This window comes from Chrysemys picta, chromosome 3, assembly GCF_011386835.1.
Source record: "Chrysemys picta bellii isolate R12L10 chromosome 3, ASM1138683v2, whole genome shotgun sequence".
NCBI classification, from domain to species: domain Eukaryota; kingdom Metazoa; phylum Chordata; order Testudines; family Emydidae; genus Chrysemys; species Chrysemys picta.
This window is the reverse complement of record NC_088793.1, coordinates 75,067,031-75,085,370: the sequence shown is the minus strand read 5'-3', so window position 1 is coordinate 75,085,370 and position 18,340 is coordinate 75,067,031. Positions and strand designations below refer to the sequence as shown.

The 18,340-nt window shown below is 39.9% G+C and overlaps 1 protein-coding gene across 17 annotated transcripts in view; it reads right to left on the bottom strand.

Moving 5' to 3' along the window:
• Positions 1-18,340, bottom strand: part of KLHL32 (kelch like family member 32) — a 194,421-nt gene that overhangs the window by 143,091 nt on the left and 32,990 nt on the right. For 14 of the 17 annotated variants that reach the window (XR_010599548.1, XR_010599547.1, XR_010599545.1 and 11 more), the window contains 2 exons: positions 4,491-4,579; positions 1,618-1,798 (listed from right to left, as the gene is read on the bottom strand). Coding sequence is in view for 10 of the 17 variants with exons in the window: in XM_008164869.4 (XP_008163091.2) it covers positions 1,618-1,798; positions 4,491-4,513 (204 nt within the window). In the remaining 7 variants the exon portion in view is untranslated. Of the gene's footprint in view, positions 1-1,617; positions 1,799-4,490; positions 4,580-6,642; positions 6,756-18,340 lie in introns of those variants that run through there. The other 3 variants (XM_042857605.2, XM_008164870.4, XM_042857604.2) reach the window with 2 other exon arrangements.

Below are 18,340 nucleotides of genomic sequence, written 5' to 3'. Positions count from 1 at the left end.
ACGTGGCATAGGTCTTTGCTGTAGATCTAAAGGTTCAAACTTTCATGATGATCCATGGGGGCATCAACATGCTCATTAATGATCTGGAAAAGGGAATGAACAGTGAAGTGGCAAAGTTGGCCAATGACACAAAATGATTCAAGATATTAAAGTCCAAAGCAGACTGCAAGGACTTAAGGGATCTCACAAAACTGGATGAGACCAGGCAATAAAATGACAGATGAAATTCAACATTGCTAAGTGCAAAGTAATGCACATTGGAAAAAATACTAACTCAGGGATCGGCAACCTTTGGCACGTGGCCCGCCAGGGTAAGCCCCCTGGTTTGTTTACCTGCCGCGTCCGCAGGTTTCGCAGCTCCCAGGCCAATGGAGGCTACGAGAAGCGGCACGGGCCGAGGGATGTGCTGGCTGCCCTTCCCGCAGCCCTCATTGGCCTGGGATGGTGAACCGCAGCCAGTGGGAGCCGCGATCAGCCAAACCAGCCTGGCCCACCAGGAGGCTTACTCTGGTGGGCTGCATGCCAAAGGTCGCCAATCCCTGTACTAACTATACATATACAGTGAGGGGGTTCTAAATTAGCTGTTACCATACAAAGAAGATCTTGGAGTCACCATGGATAGTTCTATGAAAATGTCTCCTTAATGCACAACAGTAGTAAAAAAAGGTTAACAGAATGTTAGGAATTATTAGCAAAGTGATAGAAAATAAGACAAAATATCATAATGCCACTATATAAAAAAGTATGAATGGTGTGGAAAGAGTGAACAGAGGGCTGTTATCCACAATTGCCCACAATACTAAAAAAGGGGTCACCCAATGAAATTAATAGGCAGCAGTTTAATACAGACAAGAGGAAGTACTTTTTCACACAACTCACAACTAACCTGTGGAACTCACTGACATGGGAAATTATTATGGCCAAAAGTATAACTGTATATTATTATGGCCAAAAGTATAATTATAATTAGATAATTAGATAAGTTCATGGAAGATAGCATCTTGGCTAATAGCCATTGATGGAGCTCAGGCATGCAACCCCATGCTCGGGGCAACCCTAAACCTCTGACTACTAGAACCCAGGAATGGAAGACAGGAGTGGATCACTCTATAACTGCCCTGTTCTCTACATTCCTCCAAGAAGCTCTGCTACGGGCCATTGTCGGAGACAGGATCCTGGGCAACATGGGCCATACTGACCCAGTATGGTAGCTCTTATGTTCTAATATGATGCCACATAATGGAATTTCCACTTTTTCAGTTTGCTTTTTTTTAAAACTAGGAAATTACACAGACACAAACCCCTATACCTCCATTAAAAGAACATTCTTAAAAAGTCCAGACTCCATATTAAAGACAAAAACTAAATTAAACTCTTAATTAGAAAAAAATTGCAAATAATATTCACACTTACAAAAATTATGGATATTTTAATAGCGTGATATGCAATTAAAGTGCAGTATGTGCATTTCAAAAAACATAAATCTCATCCTTTTCAAAGACTCAGTTTTAAATTATAACTTGCTCAGCATGGAACCTGCAACCATTTTTTTCTTGAAGTCTCATCATATTTCTTAGTGATTTTATAAGGGAAGGAAAATGCGGAGTTAAAACTTACTCGGAAATAATCACTGCATGCTGCAAGTACTGCCTTATGTGCATGGAATTTCTGGTCTTCTGCAATGAGGGTGATGTCACACAGTATACCATCACTTCTTTGTTGGTTCAGGGCCGCCAAGACAGCATCATTATGTGAACTGGATTGGCAAAGCCTCTGACCTGTCAGCATTTCTTGAATACTGCAAATGAAGGAAACAAAGATTCTATCAACAAATATAAGACCCATCTCCGAGGCTCAGTAATAAATGCTGATCAACATTTCTGGTTTAAAAAAAATAAAGCAGCATGTGCCCAGACAGAGAGACTCTTGTATGTGGTATGTTTAGCCTTATGTTTCACATAACTTAGTCTTATTTAGGATAGAAAATGTGTTAGATTTACAACAACTCAAGGGCCCTAATTCTTTTCTCCTTTACTCCACTGTTGGGTTCAGTGTTTTGATTTATACAAGTGTTAAGTAAGAGGAGTACAAAGGTTTAGGGCTTTATCATCTTCTCACAGGGTAACAGAAAAACAACCAAAGTGGCCTAAAGTAATATATTAGTAGAAAGGAATATTGAACATTCATGTAACTAAGTCTACAAATGGTCTGGCTCACGTATTATCACCAACAACAGTTTCTACTACTAGTACTTCATAAAGAATTCTGCTGATTCTGTGCAAGCCAGAAGAGATTCCATCTAATTTTTCCATAGCTATGCTGGTTTAGCTGAACTAATGGAGGTTAAAAAATAGTTCTGATTAGTTAAAATTGTCACTTAAAAAAGCAGATATGACTCACAAGCAGCAGATCTGTGATACCAGAAGGTTCAATTTTTTTTTTGTTACTATTACTTTTCAGATAATACCTACAATTTAAGGTGTCAAAGCAACAGAACATAGTATTCCTTATTCCTTGGTAATATTGTAAAAGTGGTTTCAACCAATAATTAGTCATTTGATATCAACTTTTGCTACATTTTCACTTTAAAATATGAGCATATTTTAAAATATATAAGTAGGGGCTAGATTGCTGAGAAATTAATAATAGACTAGAGACTTTCACCTTTAGGTTGCGTCTTTAAACCCAACTCAGAATGGCTGTAACTTAAAGTTGTCAGATGGCTACTTGCTGGTTTCTGTTAAGGGCTCAGGTGACTTTTACATGGTACTAAGGACCAATCCAGGTGCTTTTGCAAAAGCATCTCCTCTAAATCCCTGGTGTTTGGACAAAGCCATGGAGCAGATAGTCCCTGAGCTTCCCTGCCTAAATCTGCCTGATCCAAGTCTCCTCCACTCAAGGAAATGGAAAGGACAACCTCATCATACCTATATAAAAAAAATACATGGAATGGAGAAAGAAAAAAAAATCCACATACAACTGGCCAGATACTCTGCTGGGCTAAATCATGTGAATTATATATGAATTTATACCACCTGAGGGGCTAATCCTTTATTCAGTTTCACACCAAAGAAATAAGTGCAAAATAACTTCTGACTATTCTGCTTGTGGAATCCTATTCATATACAATAAAGTACAGTTGTCAGGAAAGACAATCCTGTAAAAGTGATTTCTTGCCGTTTTACATTTATTTCCTTTCTGTAACTCCATAGCAAATTCACTAAGTCAAGTCAAGATTTAGTATTTTAAGCAGTCAGTGCTGTAAATTCAACTTGATAACTGAAAAAAAAATAAATCCAGCTGTGTTTTTTCAGGTTCATTCTTCAGCACCAACAATAAGGAACCCGGAACCAAAGCGAAACAAGCAATTCTGTTACTGATGCTTGAGGAACAATAGAAGACAGTTCGTGCATCCTCCCTTCCCATTTCTAACAGGAACAAAACACTGATTTTGTCCATAAACTCAGCAGAGTTAGAATCAGAGGGAGCAAATATTTGTAATGCACGTCAACTTTTAGTAATTTTTCTGATTACAACCACATACGTACAAACATAGTTGCATGGTATGTACATCTTCGACAGTTTCAACTGAAAGTTATAAACATGAGAGCATTGATTCACAGGCACACTGTGCCATTTTGTACCATTCTGCGAGTGCAAAGTGGCCATAAGCATAGTAGAGCTAGGCAGTTCATTATCCCCCATGTGTGAGGGAATCTTCCGGTGTTGGGGTCATGGCAGAGGAAAAGGATGTATCGTGGGATACCATTGCCAAGTTGGTCCCAGTGAGATGTAGGCAGTGGGTATAAAATAGAGCAGCCTCCAGGGACCCAGGCTGGTGTTAGGTCCTGCAGAAATTCCATAGCATGAATATATTTTGTATAGCACCTTCTGTGCAAACATTCCCAAAATGAATTCAATAATAATTATTGTCTTAAGTAAAGTAGCCAGTAAGAAGAATAAACAAGAGAGAAACAGATTGAGGCATCAGATGGATAAGGAAAAATAGAAATTAGAACTTTGGAAGGGAAGGAAGTGGAAGTGTATGAATAAGAATGCATTACAGCCTTCTTATAGATGGCCATAGGGAAAGTGCCCCAATCACAGCAAACAATTGCCAGCCACCATTATGGCTGCACCAGTGCAAAACCCCATTGATTCCAGGGTTTTCTTTGTCTACACTTTGGGCATGCACTCGCATTGCAAATGCCCACGGGCAAATTCCAAATTCCTAAGGACATAAAGAACAAGAAACAACAGAGAATTGAAGAGGATTGTGGGGCTCAAGTAAATTACTACTGTCTCATGCATGCTTCATGTTGTTCGTGATAATGGCAACAGCAACACTTAAAGCAATCTCTTCCAGGTTATAATTTGGAGATCCAGGTGTTAAATGAATGCTTTTGTTAATGCATCATATGCTGACTAATGTTTCAGTAAACACCATGCTAAATGACAATGACATCCTGCACTGTTTTAAAGTACCATACCTGAGGCACCTCTCAGATGGCATCCTTCACGTTTGTTCTTCAGAATCTCAATACTTAAAATCTTGTGGAGGAAGAAGAAAACATTACAGCTAAAAAAGACAGAGAAGGTATATTAAAATTTGAAGCAAAGGCAACCTTAACCTTAAAGGACAAAACTTTTAGGAGGCCAAACTCAAATGCAACATTTTTTGTCCATCCTTGTCACAAAACATTATTGGCTAGATTGACCCTGGCCTAGAGATAACTTCCTCCCCTCTTTTCTTCCCCAGCACTTCCTACATAAGCCCAAGTGACAACTGCAGTCACTGAAATCACAGGCATGCACCTTCCCTGACACTATGGAGGCATATTACCCAAACAACGTGGGGAGGCAATGCAGACCCTCAATACTAGCCTGCAGAGTTGGCTGGCAGGCAGGTCCACTTAGAATGGTGCAATGTGCATACTCTCCCTGCCCACTAGACAGCTATGGATGGATTACACATCCACAGACACAATCCATCCTAAAGATCCTCCCAAGGTTAGTGGGGCTCTTCACTACCCTCTATTCAGAGCACTATCTGTATTACTTTCCATCCCCCCCCACCAGGTGTGTAATTGCAAATTAGTTTATGATTGTAAAAGCTCACTGATTAACTCACTCTACCATAGCAAAACACTGAAGTATTGACTGTCAAAGCAAAAAAAAAAAAAAAAAAAAGCACTTATCACCAATATAAACCTGTATGGAAATAAACCAAACAAATGTGATGAGATGAGAATGTTGTTGACCTATAGACTACAACTAATCTTCATCCTGCTCTTCAATTTATATCCACAGAATCATAGACATGTAGATTTGGAAGGAACAACAAGAGGCAGGATTGAGTCAACCAAAATCATCCTTGACAGGTGTTTGTCTAACCTATTCTTAAAACCCTCCAATGATGGGGATTCCACAACCTCTTCTTGCATCTGAAGAAGTGAGGTTCTTACCCACGAAAGCTTATGCTCCCAATACTTCTGTTAGTCTTAAAGGTGCCACAGGACCCTCTGTTGCTTTTTACAACCTCCTAGATAACCAGTTCCAGTGCTTAACTAAATTTATAGCTGGAAAGCTTTTCTAATATCCAACCTAAATCTCCCTTGCTGTAAACTAAACTGCTTATTCTTGTCCTACCCTCGGAGAGAACAAAACTGATCACCATCCTATTTATGAAAACCTATTACATTAAAAAACACCTGGAGGATTAACTATAATGAACATAATTTATATGACAGCTTGAACTGAGGCATTTAAGTACATTACAATAGATAGAGAACCCCTTCCAAACGAGTACAAGTAGCACATTGTTCTCCTTCCAATAGCTACTCCTGGGGAAATTCTGCACATGCGCACTGGTGCAGAATTCAAGGGTCATGCAGAATTTTTTCCCCCGCAGAAAATACATTCTGCAGGAAAGTTGCTTCAGTTACACCTTTTGCCCACCAGGGGCCTGTGGGTCAGGAGGCATGGCATATGGAGGGGGTGCAGACAGTGGGGGCACATGGGGTTGCTGTGCAGGGGGTGTCACAGACTTGGGCGGGAGCTGAATGGGAGTGGGGGTATAGGGACACATGGGGACAGGAAGGCAGGGGTGCAGGGCCTCATGGAGGGAGGGTGCAGCTGAATGGTGGTGCAGGGATATATGGGGACAGGCGGGAGTGAGTGACTGAATGAGAAAGGCTAGGGGTCAGTCAGGGTCTGCATGGTGGAGGAGCCCTAACAATCCCTCCCTGTCCAAAAATCCCCATTCCATACTTCTCCCACCCACATCCAACAACCCTCCAATTTCACACCCAGGCTCCTTCCCAGCAATTACTTCTCTCTCCCTGAGCTACTCCATTATCCCTGAGTCCCCCCCAGCCAGGACCGGCTCTAGGCACCAGCAAAGCAAGCACGTGCTTGGGGCAGCACATTTCCAGGGGCGGCATTCCGGCCATCCTTTTTTTCCGGAAAAATCCACCCATGTACAAAAAAAAAAAAAATACGTGAAAATAAAAAAAAAATCTCCAGTAGTGCGATAGGAGCATGACATGAAAAATATCGGGTCACATCGTGACACAGTCACTCAATGTGAACGTGTGTAAATGTTAATGGTTATTGATTAATTAAATCAGGAATCACGATTACTTGTGTGTACTGTGCCCTCCGATCGGCGCCATTCCCAACAATTTCCGTGTTGCATCAGTGCCAGTGGTTATAGGGCTAAAATGCCGGGACAAAAACGAAAACGACTTTCCAGTGCTGCCTACCAGCAACAAAGAAAGAAACGTCAAAAAGATTTAGAAAAACTCTCGTACTTCAAATAAGTATTTTTAAAAAGTCAACAATCAAGGAGAAAGCTCTAAGCAATGCATTGAAAGTGATTATTCATCAACTGATGAAGACCAATCGAACCAAAGATCACCTTTATCAGTTGATAAAGATGAACAACAATCTGACCAAAGATTATCTTTGCTAACTGATAAAGACGAACAATCACAATCCATCCAAAGATTTACTTCTTCAGCTGAAGAGTCCAGAAACGAAGAACTGTTATCCAAATCCCAGAACAATTATTGGAAGGTGGAGAGACTGACATAGGATCGGATCCAAGTACATGGCTGACAATTACTGATGCAATGCTAATGATTATTGTGATTAAAAAGTCCTTCAAAACTAAATCCTAAATTTCAATATCCATTTAATGAGTCGAATCGTCGATTTATGCCATCCAGTATGAAGAAAAAAAAATGAAAAATGGGGAACAAATTAATAGATTGTGGTTAGTGTATTCACAGACCAAAGACGTAGTTTTTTGTTTTTGCTGCAAATTCTCTGTTTTCATTTTTTTTTTAATTTAAACAGTCAAAAAAAGAAACAAAAAAAACTGCAAAGTGCAAACGTGTAAAAGTAAAAAAAAAAAAAAAGGGGGGGGGAGGCGGCCCACATTTTTTTTTGCTTGCGGCAGCAAAAAACCTAGAGCCGGCTCTGCCCCCAGCCTTTGCACTGCTTCTGAAGTCTGCACATGCGCAGTGGGAAATACGTTCCTGTATTGTAGCTTAAATGAATCATTACTCAGAGTTTTGTATTAATATGCCTAGTAAGGAATCTATTTGTCATAAAACATTTCCTGAATCTTTTTTGCTGTCTGTATTGCTGCATAGTTGCTGACAGGTATTTTGAAATAAATTACCAAAATAATTGAAATTGACATGATTATATTGTGTTATTTTGATAAAATGGGCAGAATTTTGCAGAATTTTAAAATATTGTGTGCAGAATTTTTAATTTCTTGGTGCAGAATTCTCCCAGCAGTAAACAGTTCATCAAGACATAATATTTTTTTTTCTTTTCTATCACTGTTAATTACCCAGGCACGTTTGTGTGTGTGCATGTGTATAAAATCAGCTCTCTCTGATATTAGACCTTCCTCCTGCTGCCTGATTTATTCACTGATGCCACAATCTGGTGCTTGTGTTATCACATGCTTCCATGGAAATAGATTTTGATACCACCAGCATCTATCTGTGACATTACCAAAGAAATTAAGCAAGAGAACACAGAAGAAAGCGGTTTGCTTATGTTCACTTTGGGCCTAATTCTGCCCCCTAACCATTGCTTGATTTGTGCCAAGGCTTGCCAGGGCTGAACCGCAGCACCTCCAGGTTTGGCAGTTCATAGCCCTGGTACCTCCGGGTTTGCCGCATTAGTTATGAAAGTAAAAAAATTGGCTGAGCCCCAGCACCTAATTTCTTGAGGCCCGGCACTTCTTTCGTTGCAAATTAAGCACTGTCCCTAACTCACATTGAATATTATAGCTCCTATTCACCCGTGTTATGATTTCTTTATTATACATTATCTAAGGGACAGATTCTGCCTGGACCTTACATATGTATATAGCGGGGGCAGGGAAGACAAAAGAAGTCTTCTCCCTTCTTCCTCCCACCTTGCATGTGCTGTCTAAAGACCAGACAGAATTACAGTTCCTATCCCCTTGTGAGGCACAGTGGCACAAAGAGGGTAGGGACCTCTCTGCCTCCTCCCATACCTCCCCAATGCACTAGGCCTACACTGGACTGGTGCAGCAAAGCAGAGTAAGCCACAACTCACAAAGAGGTCAAGTAGCATACATGCTCCCCATAGGCAATGCAGCACCACATCACCCCTTAAGATGAGCAGTGCCCTAAAGGCAACACTTTATTCTAAACTACAGATCATCCAGGAACGTTTTAAAACAAATGTAAACTAATTTAGCTCTAAGAGTGTAATGAACTGAACTGTATACTTGCGTGTGAAATTAGTCTCACATTCAAGTATATTTATATTAAATTTTAAAAAGCCCTACATTCAAAGAATGTTAAGTTCACAAAAATCAAATACTCAGAATTAGGAAATGCCAGAATAACATTGCCTGAGCAACCTTGCTTCAAAACCCTTATGCTCATGTATGATGATACAGTCTTTAATTACATGAACACATACTGTGTTGTTTTTTTTCCCCCCACAGGACTCCTCCACATTGCCTGGCCGCCAGCAGAGGGAGAACTGAGAATAAAAGGCAATTTCGTTACTCTCACTTCTCGTAGCTGGCCTCACAGAGGCACCCAGAAGCCCACAAGTGCTATTGCAGGAAAAGACCTGCTCAACCCCTGCAGTGCTGCTGTGGAGAAGCTCAGTCACTCCGTGGAGATGGCACACACGCAGTCTACTTGTCACACAGGTGAGTACTCAGAACAGATGGAATCTTCAAACAATTTTTCTGCCAGCTCTATTGACCATGTGGGAACTGAGATTTGAAGAGGTTTATAGTTTGGTTGACTTTGGGTGAATTTTCAAAAGAAGAGCAAAAAATCACATCCTTGTCACCAATGCAACCTCCCTGCTCCAAAGCATCAGGTGTTAGAGCTACTCAACACACAGCTGTAACAAATTTCTATTATAAACAGTAAAAAACATTTTCCCTAACTCGTTTTCTTAAATGGCCGAATCATTTTTTGCTGAAATTCCCTCCCCCTCCGCCCCCCGCCACCCCCAAATTTCAGCCTGAAGCAGACACCCTCACCAAAAATCTCAGCTTGAACAGTTTAAGTTTGGCAAAAGTTATAAGGAACTGAAACAGAGTGGTATTTAGACCTTGCATACAAATTATTTTCCATTAATGTCCTGTAACAGATTAACTAGAAGAAATCTATGCTACTTTGGTAATTTAGGAAATAACTTGTATAGGGAAAAATTGATATGGTTTACTGTTTAATGTAATTCACTGACGAAAAGAAGGGAGCACAGTGATCTATGAAGAATGAAAACTTTTTTCCTCCTCTCTTTTCTTATATTCTACATTTCTTTTATTACAAGACAAATTTGGTAAGGGATGAAATTATAAAAGTATATGCCTCTTATTCTAATCAGTATTGTATCAAGATTAAAAATACTTTAAAATGAAAAATAACTTCTGTTTATAGACAAGTATGTTTCTAATTAACAACATGAAAAAAGGAATATAAAAATGATACAGTGAGGTCCTTCCCTCATACACCACACACTAAAATATTTGCTTGGGAGTGGATTTGGTTCTTCAGGATTGAAATATAAACCTTGTGTGGGCTCCTAAAATGGGAAGATCAGATTTTTTACTGCTTGCCATATTGTAATAGGTTGAGAACATTTAGTTCCACAATAGTTCTTTTGCAGTTGTCAAAGACTGATGCTTTTCTATGCTTTGAAAGCAATTTAAAAATATCATAAGGCCAAATCTTCATCTCATTTAAGCTGGTAGAGTTCCACTGACTTCCAGGGAGCCACACCAATTAACACCAGCTGAGGATCCGACCCTATGATTTTTATTTTTGTTAATGATATTGCTTTGGCTTCAATATTATTGATAATAGAACAATCCAGAAAACAAACTGTGTGTTAGTTAGTGGTTACTACAGAGTCAGCACAAAAATGTGCTGAATTGGTCTTTTCAGATTTTTTTATGAGCATTAGCTAATGATTTATTATTGGTAATTGAATAGTAAATTTATAAAAGATATTTGGAATCTAAGGAGGACAATCTCCATAGCCTTAAATACATTTTAAGGTAAATTAAGTTTTGATTGGAATTTACTTTACAGTGTTTCCTTAAAGCTGCCTACATATACACACACCTTTGTATTTTCAACTCAAATTTACTGTCCTGGATTAGCATATAATCTAGAATTTGTAGAGTTTATTCTCCATAATTCAGGTACAACCCTTTCATCCAACATGCATTCCAAACTAACACTTTTAAAACCTGGATGTCATTGATACTTACAAATTTCAAAACCCCTTTTATCAGGAGTTTGAGCATTTGCTATCCTCTCATCTTTACATAACCTAACATTCCTTGACACAAGGAAATGCTAAGCATTACCAAGGTTGAAAACCTAATATTGTCTGTTCTATTTAACTGCCTCGAATTACTAAGTCGGTTTAAAGGATTAGTTTATGAGTTCTGGGATAAAGTTTTCCGCTTAAACCAAAAGTCATCATGTGACCTAAATCTCAATGCTCTAGGAGAATATTCCATTGTGTTGGACAGATTGACTGGAAAATAATAGGCCAAATGGAAAGCACTAGCTTCAATTTAGATGTTAGACAATATATATGGAAAATCCTTGCCTTTGTTCTTTTCAATGTACAATTTATTTGAGATTATTTGACGCTTTTAAATCTATTGTTATATTAGTTATCTTATTCCTGTTACACTGAATTAACACTGTTTTTTCTCTGTCATTCCTTCATTATTGTGGTTGGTGCATAAAACAGGCCACAGTATTAAAATTACCAAACAAAAACTAAACAAAGATGGAGATAAAAGGTTTGGAGAACATTAGGTTAGGGGGAAAAACATGAAAGGGATACTATAATTTTTCCCAAAAATCATTGTAAACCCAGGAAATTCAAAACTAAAAAAAAGTAAAAGAAATGAAAATGTGTATGAAAGTGTATAGTCAAGGTACCCAAACAACCTTAACTCTGCTCTATAACTATATCATTGGATAACCATATGACTAATACATATTAGTGTTTTGAGTCCCAGATAAGATTTTTAAAAGACATTATATTTTTACATTTTTTTCCTCTTGGTGTAACTACAGGGGCTGAGGTAAGATTAAGGCCGATGGTGCTCTGTGTGAGCACAGCAAGCTGCTTGTGCCACCCCATGTTATAGCACTGTGATTTAAGATTTTAAATATTGTTTTAACTTGTAATAACTTGCTATTACTGATGTAGTTAAAAAATTGTTTGTTTACAAATTATGATTTTAAGTTGCTAGTATCCTTTTAAATGGTTTGTCTCCCGCCCCTCAGCATTTATTCTCAAGTATAAAAGGTCCATTCACATAGCTTCAGAAACATTACTGTGATATCCAAAATGTACTCATGTTTCCAGAATAATATCGAAGGGCTGAATCCTCCTGTTTTAAAAAAAAAAAAAAAAAAAAAAAAAAAAAAGAACAACTATTCATTTAAACAAGGTTAATGTGGAGTAAGAACAGCAAAAATTTGGCATAAACATATTACTTTTACTAACAAAGCCATAGTCAGCGCTTATAAAGAATGCATCCAAGTGTATTGAAATCAATAGGACTTGAGTTGTGTAACTACACAGATGTTTGCCTAATTTGTTTACATTTATTTCCATCTCTTTCACAGGATAATTTACAAGAGGGGAAGTACTTCTGTTTATTCCAAGATTTAATATTAGCATTGGTACCAGCAGCATCTGATTTTTGTTGTTTTTCCTTCTAATCTTACTCTTTCAGCTTTCTTCACAACTAAATATAATTTGTATACTGCAAAAATTTCTTTGGTTGCTTTGCCTCAACTAAATAACAATTCCCCAATTGTGAGTGCAATGGGACCATTTATACCTATAAAGTTACTTATGTTTGTGTTATCAGGATCAGGGCTCAAGTGCCTGAGTGTCTATATACCATATTTTGTTCAAAACACTATTCAGATCTGTTTTATCCTCAGGCTAGCAAGAAAATATATCTGTGTATGTGAAACCCAATCAATGATGGCTGAAGGCTTGTAGAGCTATTCCATGTAATATAAACTCAAAGCTCACCAGGCTACAGTTATTCCAAATATCAACAACTTTAATGTATTTACTCCATATAAATATCAATCCATGGTTATTCTCAACCGTAGCACTATAATTTTGACTGTACTGTGCCATAATTATTTGCAGTGGCCTTGATAATTCAGAGATACAGTGATTTAAAACCCAGAACTGAGAAATGTAAATCAGCAGGAGAGTGGAGATTATTTTAATAGACAAGCTATTGACTCCCTTCCCCCAGGTGCTTAGCAGAGTTGCCAAGACCTAATAGTAGGAAATGTGACAAAACCACCACAAATAAGATATAACATGGTTTTGTATAAATTTGTCTACTTAAGGCAACCATATACTGCTGATTAATATATTATGTACCAAAAAAAAAAGTGAAAAATGTTATTTAAATTGCAAAGTCAAGCAGTCAAAGTTAAGAAGATGCAGATATATGGTTGTCCATGCTACCTTTATTCTGCCCCCCTGTGCACTGAATGAGGCAGGGGTCCTGTGGGAAAAAAAAAAGTATGTGATCACATAATTAACGAGCATATTATGATGCATGTGCACAAGGGGGCAGAATTAAGGTTGCAAGGGCAACTGTAAACCTCATTCTTAAACTTTCAAGAACTTGACTTTGCAACCTAAGTAATATTCTCTTAATGTATTTGTATGTAATTTCTAGGGGCTTGTTGATTTTTTAAAGGAAAAAGATAAATTATATTATGTGCAACTGTAACAATTTCCTCATCATGCATCAGCAGAGTTTGAATTCTGAACTTTCACTGCTGTTGCACAGACTGCTATCACTTGAACAATAAAACTAACTACATCACCCAGTAGGAGGAGAAGGTTGTTATGCTAGAGTAGGGGGAAAAAACACTGCTGGTACCATATGCTGGGTCCAAGAGATGGTTGAGAGACCCAGGCATGGTCCTCCTCTCTTGCTGTTCCCCTTCCTCCTCAGAAGTTTGTGGGGGAAGAGCCTGGCCCCAAGGGAGAGCATACAGTATTGGGCCAGGCTCCTCCAGTGCAACTCTCCCCCACTTGCAGCTCCCAGGCATTCTCAATTCAGTATGTGCTGCTGCTTGCATGGGGCCAGCTTTTTAGAATACTCAGGTCTAGTTATTTTGTTAGATTGCCAAAGTTTTCCTGAGGAATGCAAGTGAAAGAAAGCAAATGCTGATTTTTAACTATTTATAACTCAGCTAAATCTGATCAGAATTTAATTGTACAAAGAAAAGACCCTTCTATGGCCCAAAGTCTTTCTCCCTGACAGATTTGAAAGGCCTGCTGCAAATATTGAAATGCTAGAGCTTCTGAAAGTGTAAAATGTCACAATAATCTTTTATAAAAGAAAACGTTAGAGAAATTAGATACAGGGATCACTACCAGCTCCCCTAAAAAAAGATGTGTATTCTATAACACTGATGATTTCAGTAGTACATTAAATCAGCCCTGTTTTCTAAGACCCATGAACCTCCAAGACATTTTAACTGATTACCTTAAAATCCCACAGCAACTACTTTTTACAGCAATGTATGATGCAATTGCTTTTATTTACAGTGATGTATGATAAAGAAAAATATGCAGTGCTTAGAGAATATAGCAAATGTTTATATGACGTATTTACTTAGGATTCATAGTACAGTACATGGAGACTAGTTTCTTGGTGTTTAGATCGTATGGCTCTACTATATTTACAGGACAGCTGTTTGATGTGTAAATAGTATTTTCAAGTTCTCTGTCTTACAATCACAAACAAACAAAAACAACTGAATTTCTTATTAGCTAGATAGCCTTGTGTAACTGAGTATTTTAAGCGGCTGCTTATAAGTGAAGTAAATTGGCCCTGTATATAAAAGTTGAATCTTGGTTTCAAAGTAGAGGTATCTTAAACTTTCCTCCCTTCACTTTACTCACAGAGGCAAAAATAAAAAGGCATCTAAATTTTACAGTGTCAGATTTGTATTTATTTCAGTGGATACTTTAAGAGAGACAGAGGGAGACACTCCTCAAGCATTTTAAAATACCCCTGCAATTCTGCCATTCACAGTATTCAGAAAAATAAGTTTTTTTTTATTTTAAATATATCAGTCAATCAAAGAAGAGGTTGTGAATGCCCGTGGCTGTTATTCCGTGCCTGTGCACTGTTTAGGAATGACCTTGCATAGCCACTGGGTGGCAGAATCATACCTCACGACTGTACGTACCTCCAGGAGGTAGAACGGAGTGTACTTCAGGGAGTCCATTTTACCCAGACTACATACAAAAGCAAAACATCTGGCAGTTACCTGAACTGGGAGTTTGCTCTGATCTCTACAGATGCATCCTCACTAGGGAAAAGGCACATTCTTATCATGCTAGCTAACACTTGATAATGAGGTAAAATCCTACCGAAAACAAGTCAATTTGAGGTTTTTACACATTAACAAATCAAAGTAAACCTTGGCCTCACATTTGAGTACAGTAGTGTGAATTGAAAGTGTGTGATGATGTTAGCTCAGTTCATCTCCATTAATGAAAATAAGTTGTTTACACCAAACATGACATGTTTGGCTTCCTCTAGACTATGTTAGAAGATTCCATTTCAAGGGATCACCAAGAGTTTGTCTAGACTAAGATAAAAGGTGTGTTTTTTAAAAATGCTCACCAATGCATTTTAACATTCTAGTGTACATAGGGCAAGATGTACTTTAACACGTTAAAAGCAACAGAGGGTCCTGTGGCACCTTTAAGACTAACAGAAGTATTGGGAGCATAAGCTTTCGTGGGTAACAACCTCACTTCTTCAGATGCAAGTGAGGTTCTTACCCACGAAAGCTTATGCTCCCAATACTGCTGTTAGTCTTAAAGGTGCCACAGGACCCTCTGTTGCTTTTTACAGATTCAGACTAACATGGCTACCCCTCTGATATTTAACATGTTAGCTAATTGTGGTGAAACTCAGAGGGGACTAGGAGACACCTTGACCAGGTATAACATGTTAAAAATCCATGTATCCTGCTTGTAACCGGGTGTGCTGACTAAGGAGCTAATTCAGCATTGTCACTCAAATCCCCACCAGTTTATATTAATTGAGCTCTGATTGAAAGACAGTCAGTCAGCAGAGGAGGCCAATTATCTGAGTGGAGATACAGCTGAGGGGCTAATTGGGAGGAAATAGCCCCAGCAGGTAGGATTATATAAACAAACAGGAAGGAAATGCTGGGAGGAGAGTAGGGAGCCTGAAGGAAGGCAGAAGTAGGCCAGAACTGGCAGCTGCTACTAGTATACCCTGCCCCAGAAGCAAGTAGGGAAGCTGGCTACTGATTGTAAATATACTATAATAAAGCCTGGTGATGGTGAAGATGACCTGGATTGGTTGTGGTAGGTGACAGAGGTTGGAGAGGCCTTTTGAGACCATCCAGTGACACTCCTGTAGACAAACCCCAAGCAGTGAAAGTGGGAGAATATTAAACTCTGCTACTACTAGTCCTTTTGTTTTTTTATGCCCAAGTACTGATTCACAGTCACTTATGAGTAAAAACGGGGGGGGGGGGAGGTTTTTTTACTCCTGTTATGCTGAGAGGTAATGGTGACTGCTTGGATCACAAACCTCTTAGAGATTAGGAATGAAAGCACCCTTCACTTGAGTGTTTCATATAACTATCTTATGGGGCCACATCTAAAACAAGGCCTAATAGCCTGCCCAGAAACCTACCACCATGTTGGCAGGGGATTCCACTGGGGGGGGTCAGGGGAGGCAAAACATACAAAAAACTGGGAGAGCTGGAAAGAGAAGCAGCAGCTGAAATCCATGTCTGATCCTGGAAGAAGCTTGGGGAGAGGTTTTTTGGTCAGGTGCAGGCTGAAAAAAAAGAGTATTTTTGGTGCTTGTAAGCAAAGCTGTTTCCTATTATTTGATTCTTTCTACATTCAGAGACACAGCACTTTGTAAATTCTTAGTAAAACAAACAAACAAACAAAAACCTGCAAAGAAATACCTATCACCAAATGCTACTCTCAAACTAAACATTGCTAAAATAGAGCTCCTAATCTCTAATCACCTCCCATCCCATCCCTGCATCCTCCTCTCTAGATCACAGTGGAAAACACTATCATTCTACATGTCATTCAGGCATCATTATTGACTCACACCTTTCCATTGGTCATCACACCACGTTATGTCTAAATCTTGCCAGTTGCATATTATCTTTAAGACATGGTCTTTCCTGTCCATCCACACAGCTAAAATTCTTCCCCAAGCTCTCATCACATCTTGCTTATTGCAACATCCTTTTCTCTGGCCTTGATAAATGTAATCTCGCCCCAGTCACAGCCACTCAGAACAAAGATCATTTTGTTAGTCCATCACTGACCACGACACCCTCACACCCCCCTTTGAATATCTCCACTGGCTCCCACTTAGGGTGACCAGATGTCCTGATAAAATCAGGACTGTCCTGAAATTTAACCCTTTGTCCTGCGTCCCGATAGATGTATGATCGGGACCCCATTTGTCCCGATAATCGGGGAAGGAGGCGAGCAGGAGGGGTGAGTAGATGAGTGGCAGAGGGTGAGTAGGTGAGCGGGGAGCCAGTAGCGGGCGAGGATTCTTGGGGTGGGCGTGGGGGTTTCTGGCAGGGGAGTGAGGAGGTGAGTGGCAGGTGGGAGGGGATGAGAGGAGGCGAGCGGTGGGTGGGGGACTGAGGAGGGATGCAGCAAGCCAGTGGCGGGTCAGGGGGTGAGGAGGGGTGGGGTGGTGGGGCCAAGTGGGGAGGGGAGTGGAGCCTGGGAGGAGCAGGTGGTCTGTGGGCGGGGCCGACGACACCCAAATATGTCCCGATATTTTACAGTTCTGATCTGGTCACCTTACTCCCACTTCTTTCTCCCACCAAACATAAGCTTCTTGTATTCACTTTATAGGCCCTTTACAGTCAATCCCCACACTACCTATGATCTCTCATTAGCTACTGAAGTTTTCTTCTGATTGACCATGATGCCAGCCTCCACTGCCCATTTGCTAGATTTTCAAACAAGCATCTCTTGTGCTTTCTCCCATGATGCCCTACACCAGGGATCGGCAACCTTTGGCACACGGCCTGCCAGGGTAAGCACCCTGGGAGGCAGGCCGGTTTGTTTACCTGCCGCATCCACAGGTTTGGCCGATCGTGGCTCCCACTGGCCACAGTTCACTGCTCCAAACCAATGGGGGCTGTGGGAAGCGGCGCAGGCAGAGGGATGTGCTGGCTGCCGCTTCCCACAGCCCCCATTGAGCTGGAGTGGGAAACCACGGCCAGTGGGAGCCACGATCAGCCGAACCTGTGGACGCGGCAGGTAAACAAACCGGCCCGGCCCACCAGGATGTTTATCCTGGCGGTCCGCGTGCCAAAGGTTACCGATCCCTGCCCTCGTTATCCATCTTCAGCCATCCACCATTATCTGCCTCATAACTCTCCTTCGCTGTGACGCCTACAAAAAAACTTGACAATAGTTAGGTATTTGCTGGGCACAGACTACTGCCTATTATGCTGACCAACACGGTCTCATTATTTACTTGTACTCTCCATCTGTCTGTATCCATCTATTGTCTCTAGTCCTATACTTAGACTGTAAGATCCTTGGGGCAGGTACAGCCTTTTTGTTGTGTGTTTGTACAGTGCCTAGTACAATAGGGTCCTGGTCCATGACTGGCGCTCTAGGTGCTATGGTAATCCAAAAATAAGTAATGACTAAGCCCCTACTTAATTTGTGATATTGACACAATATTAGACTTCCA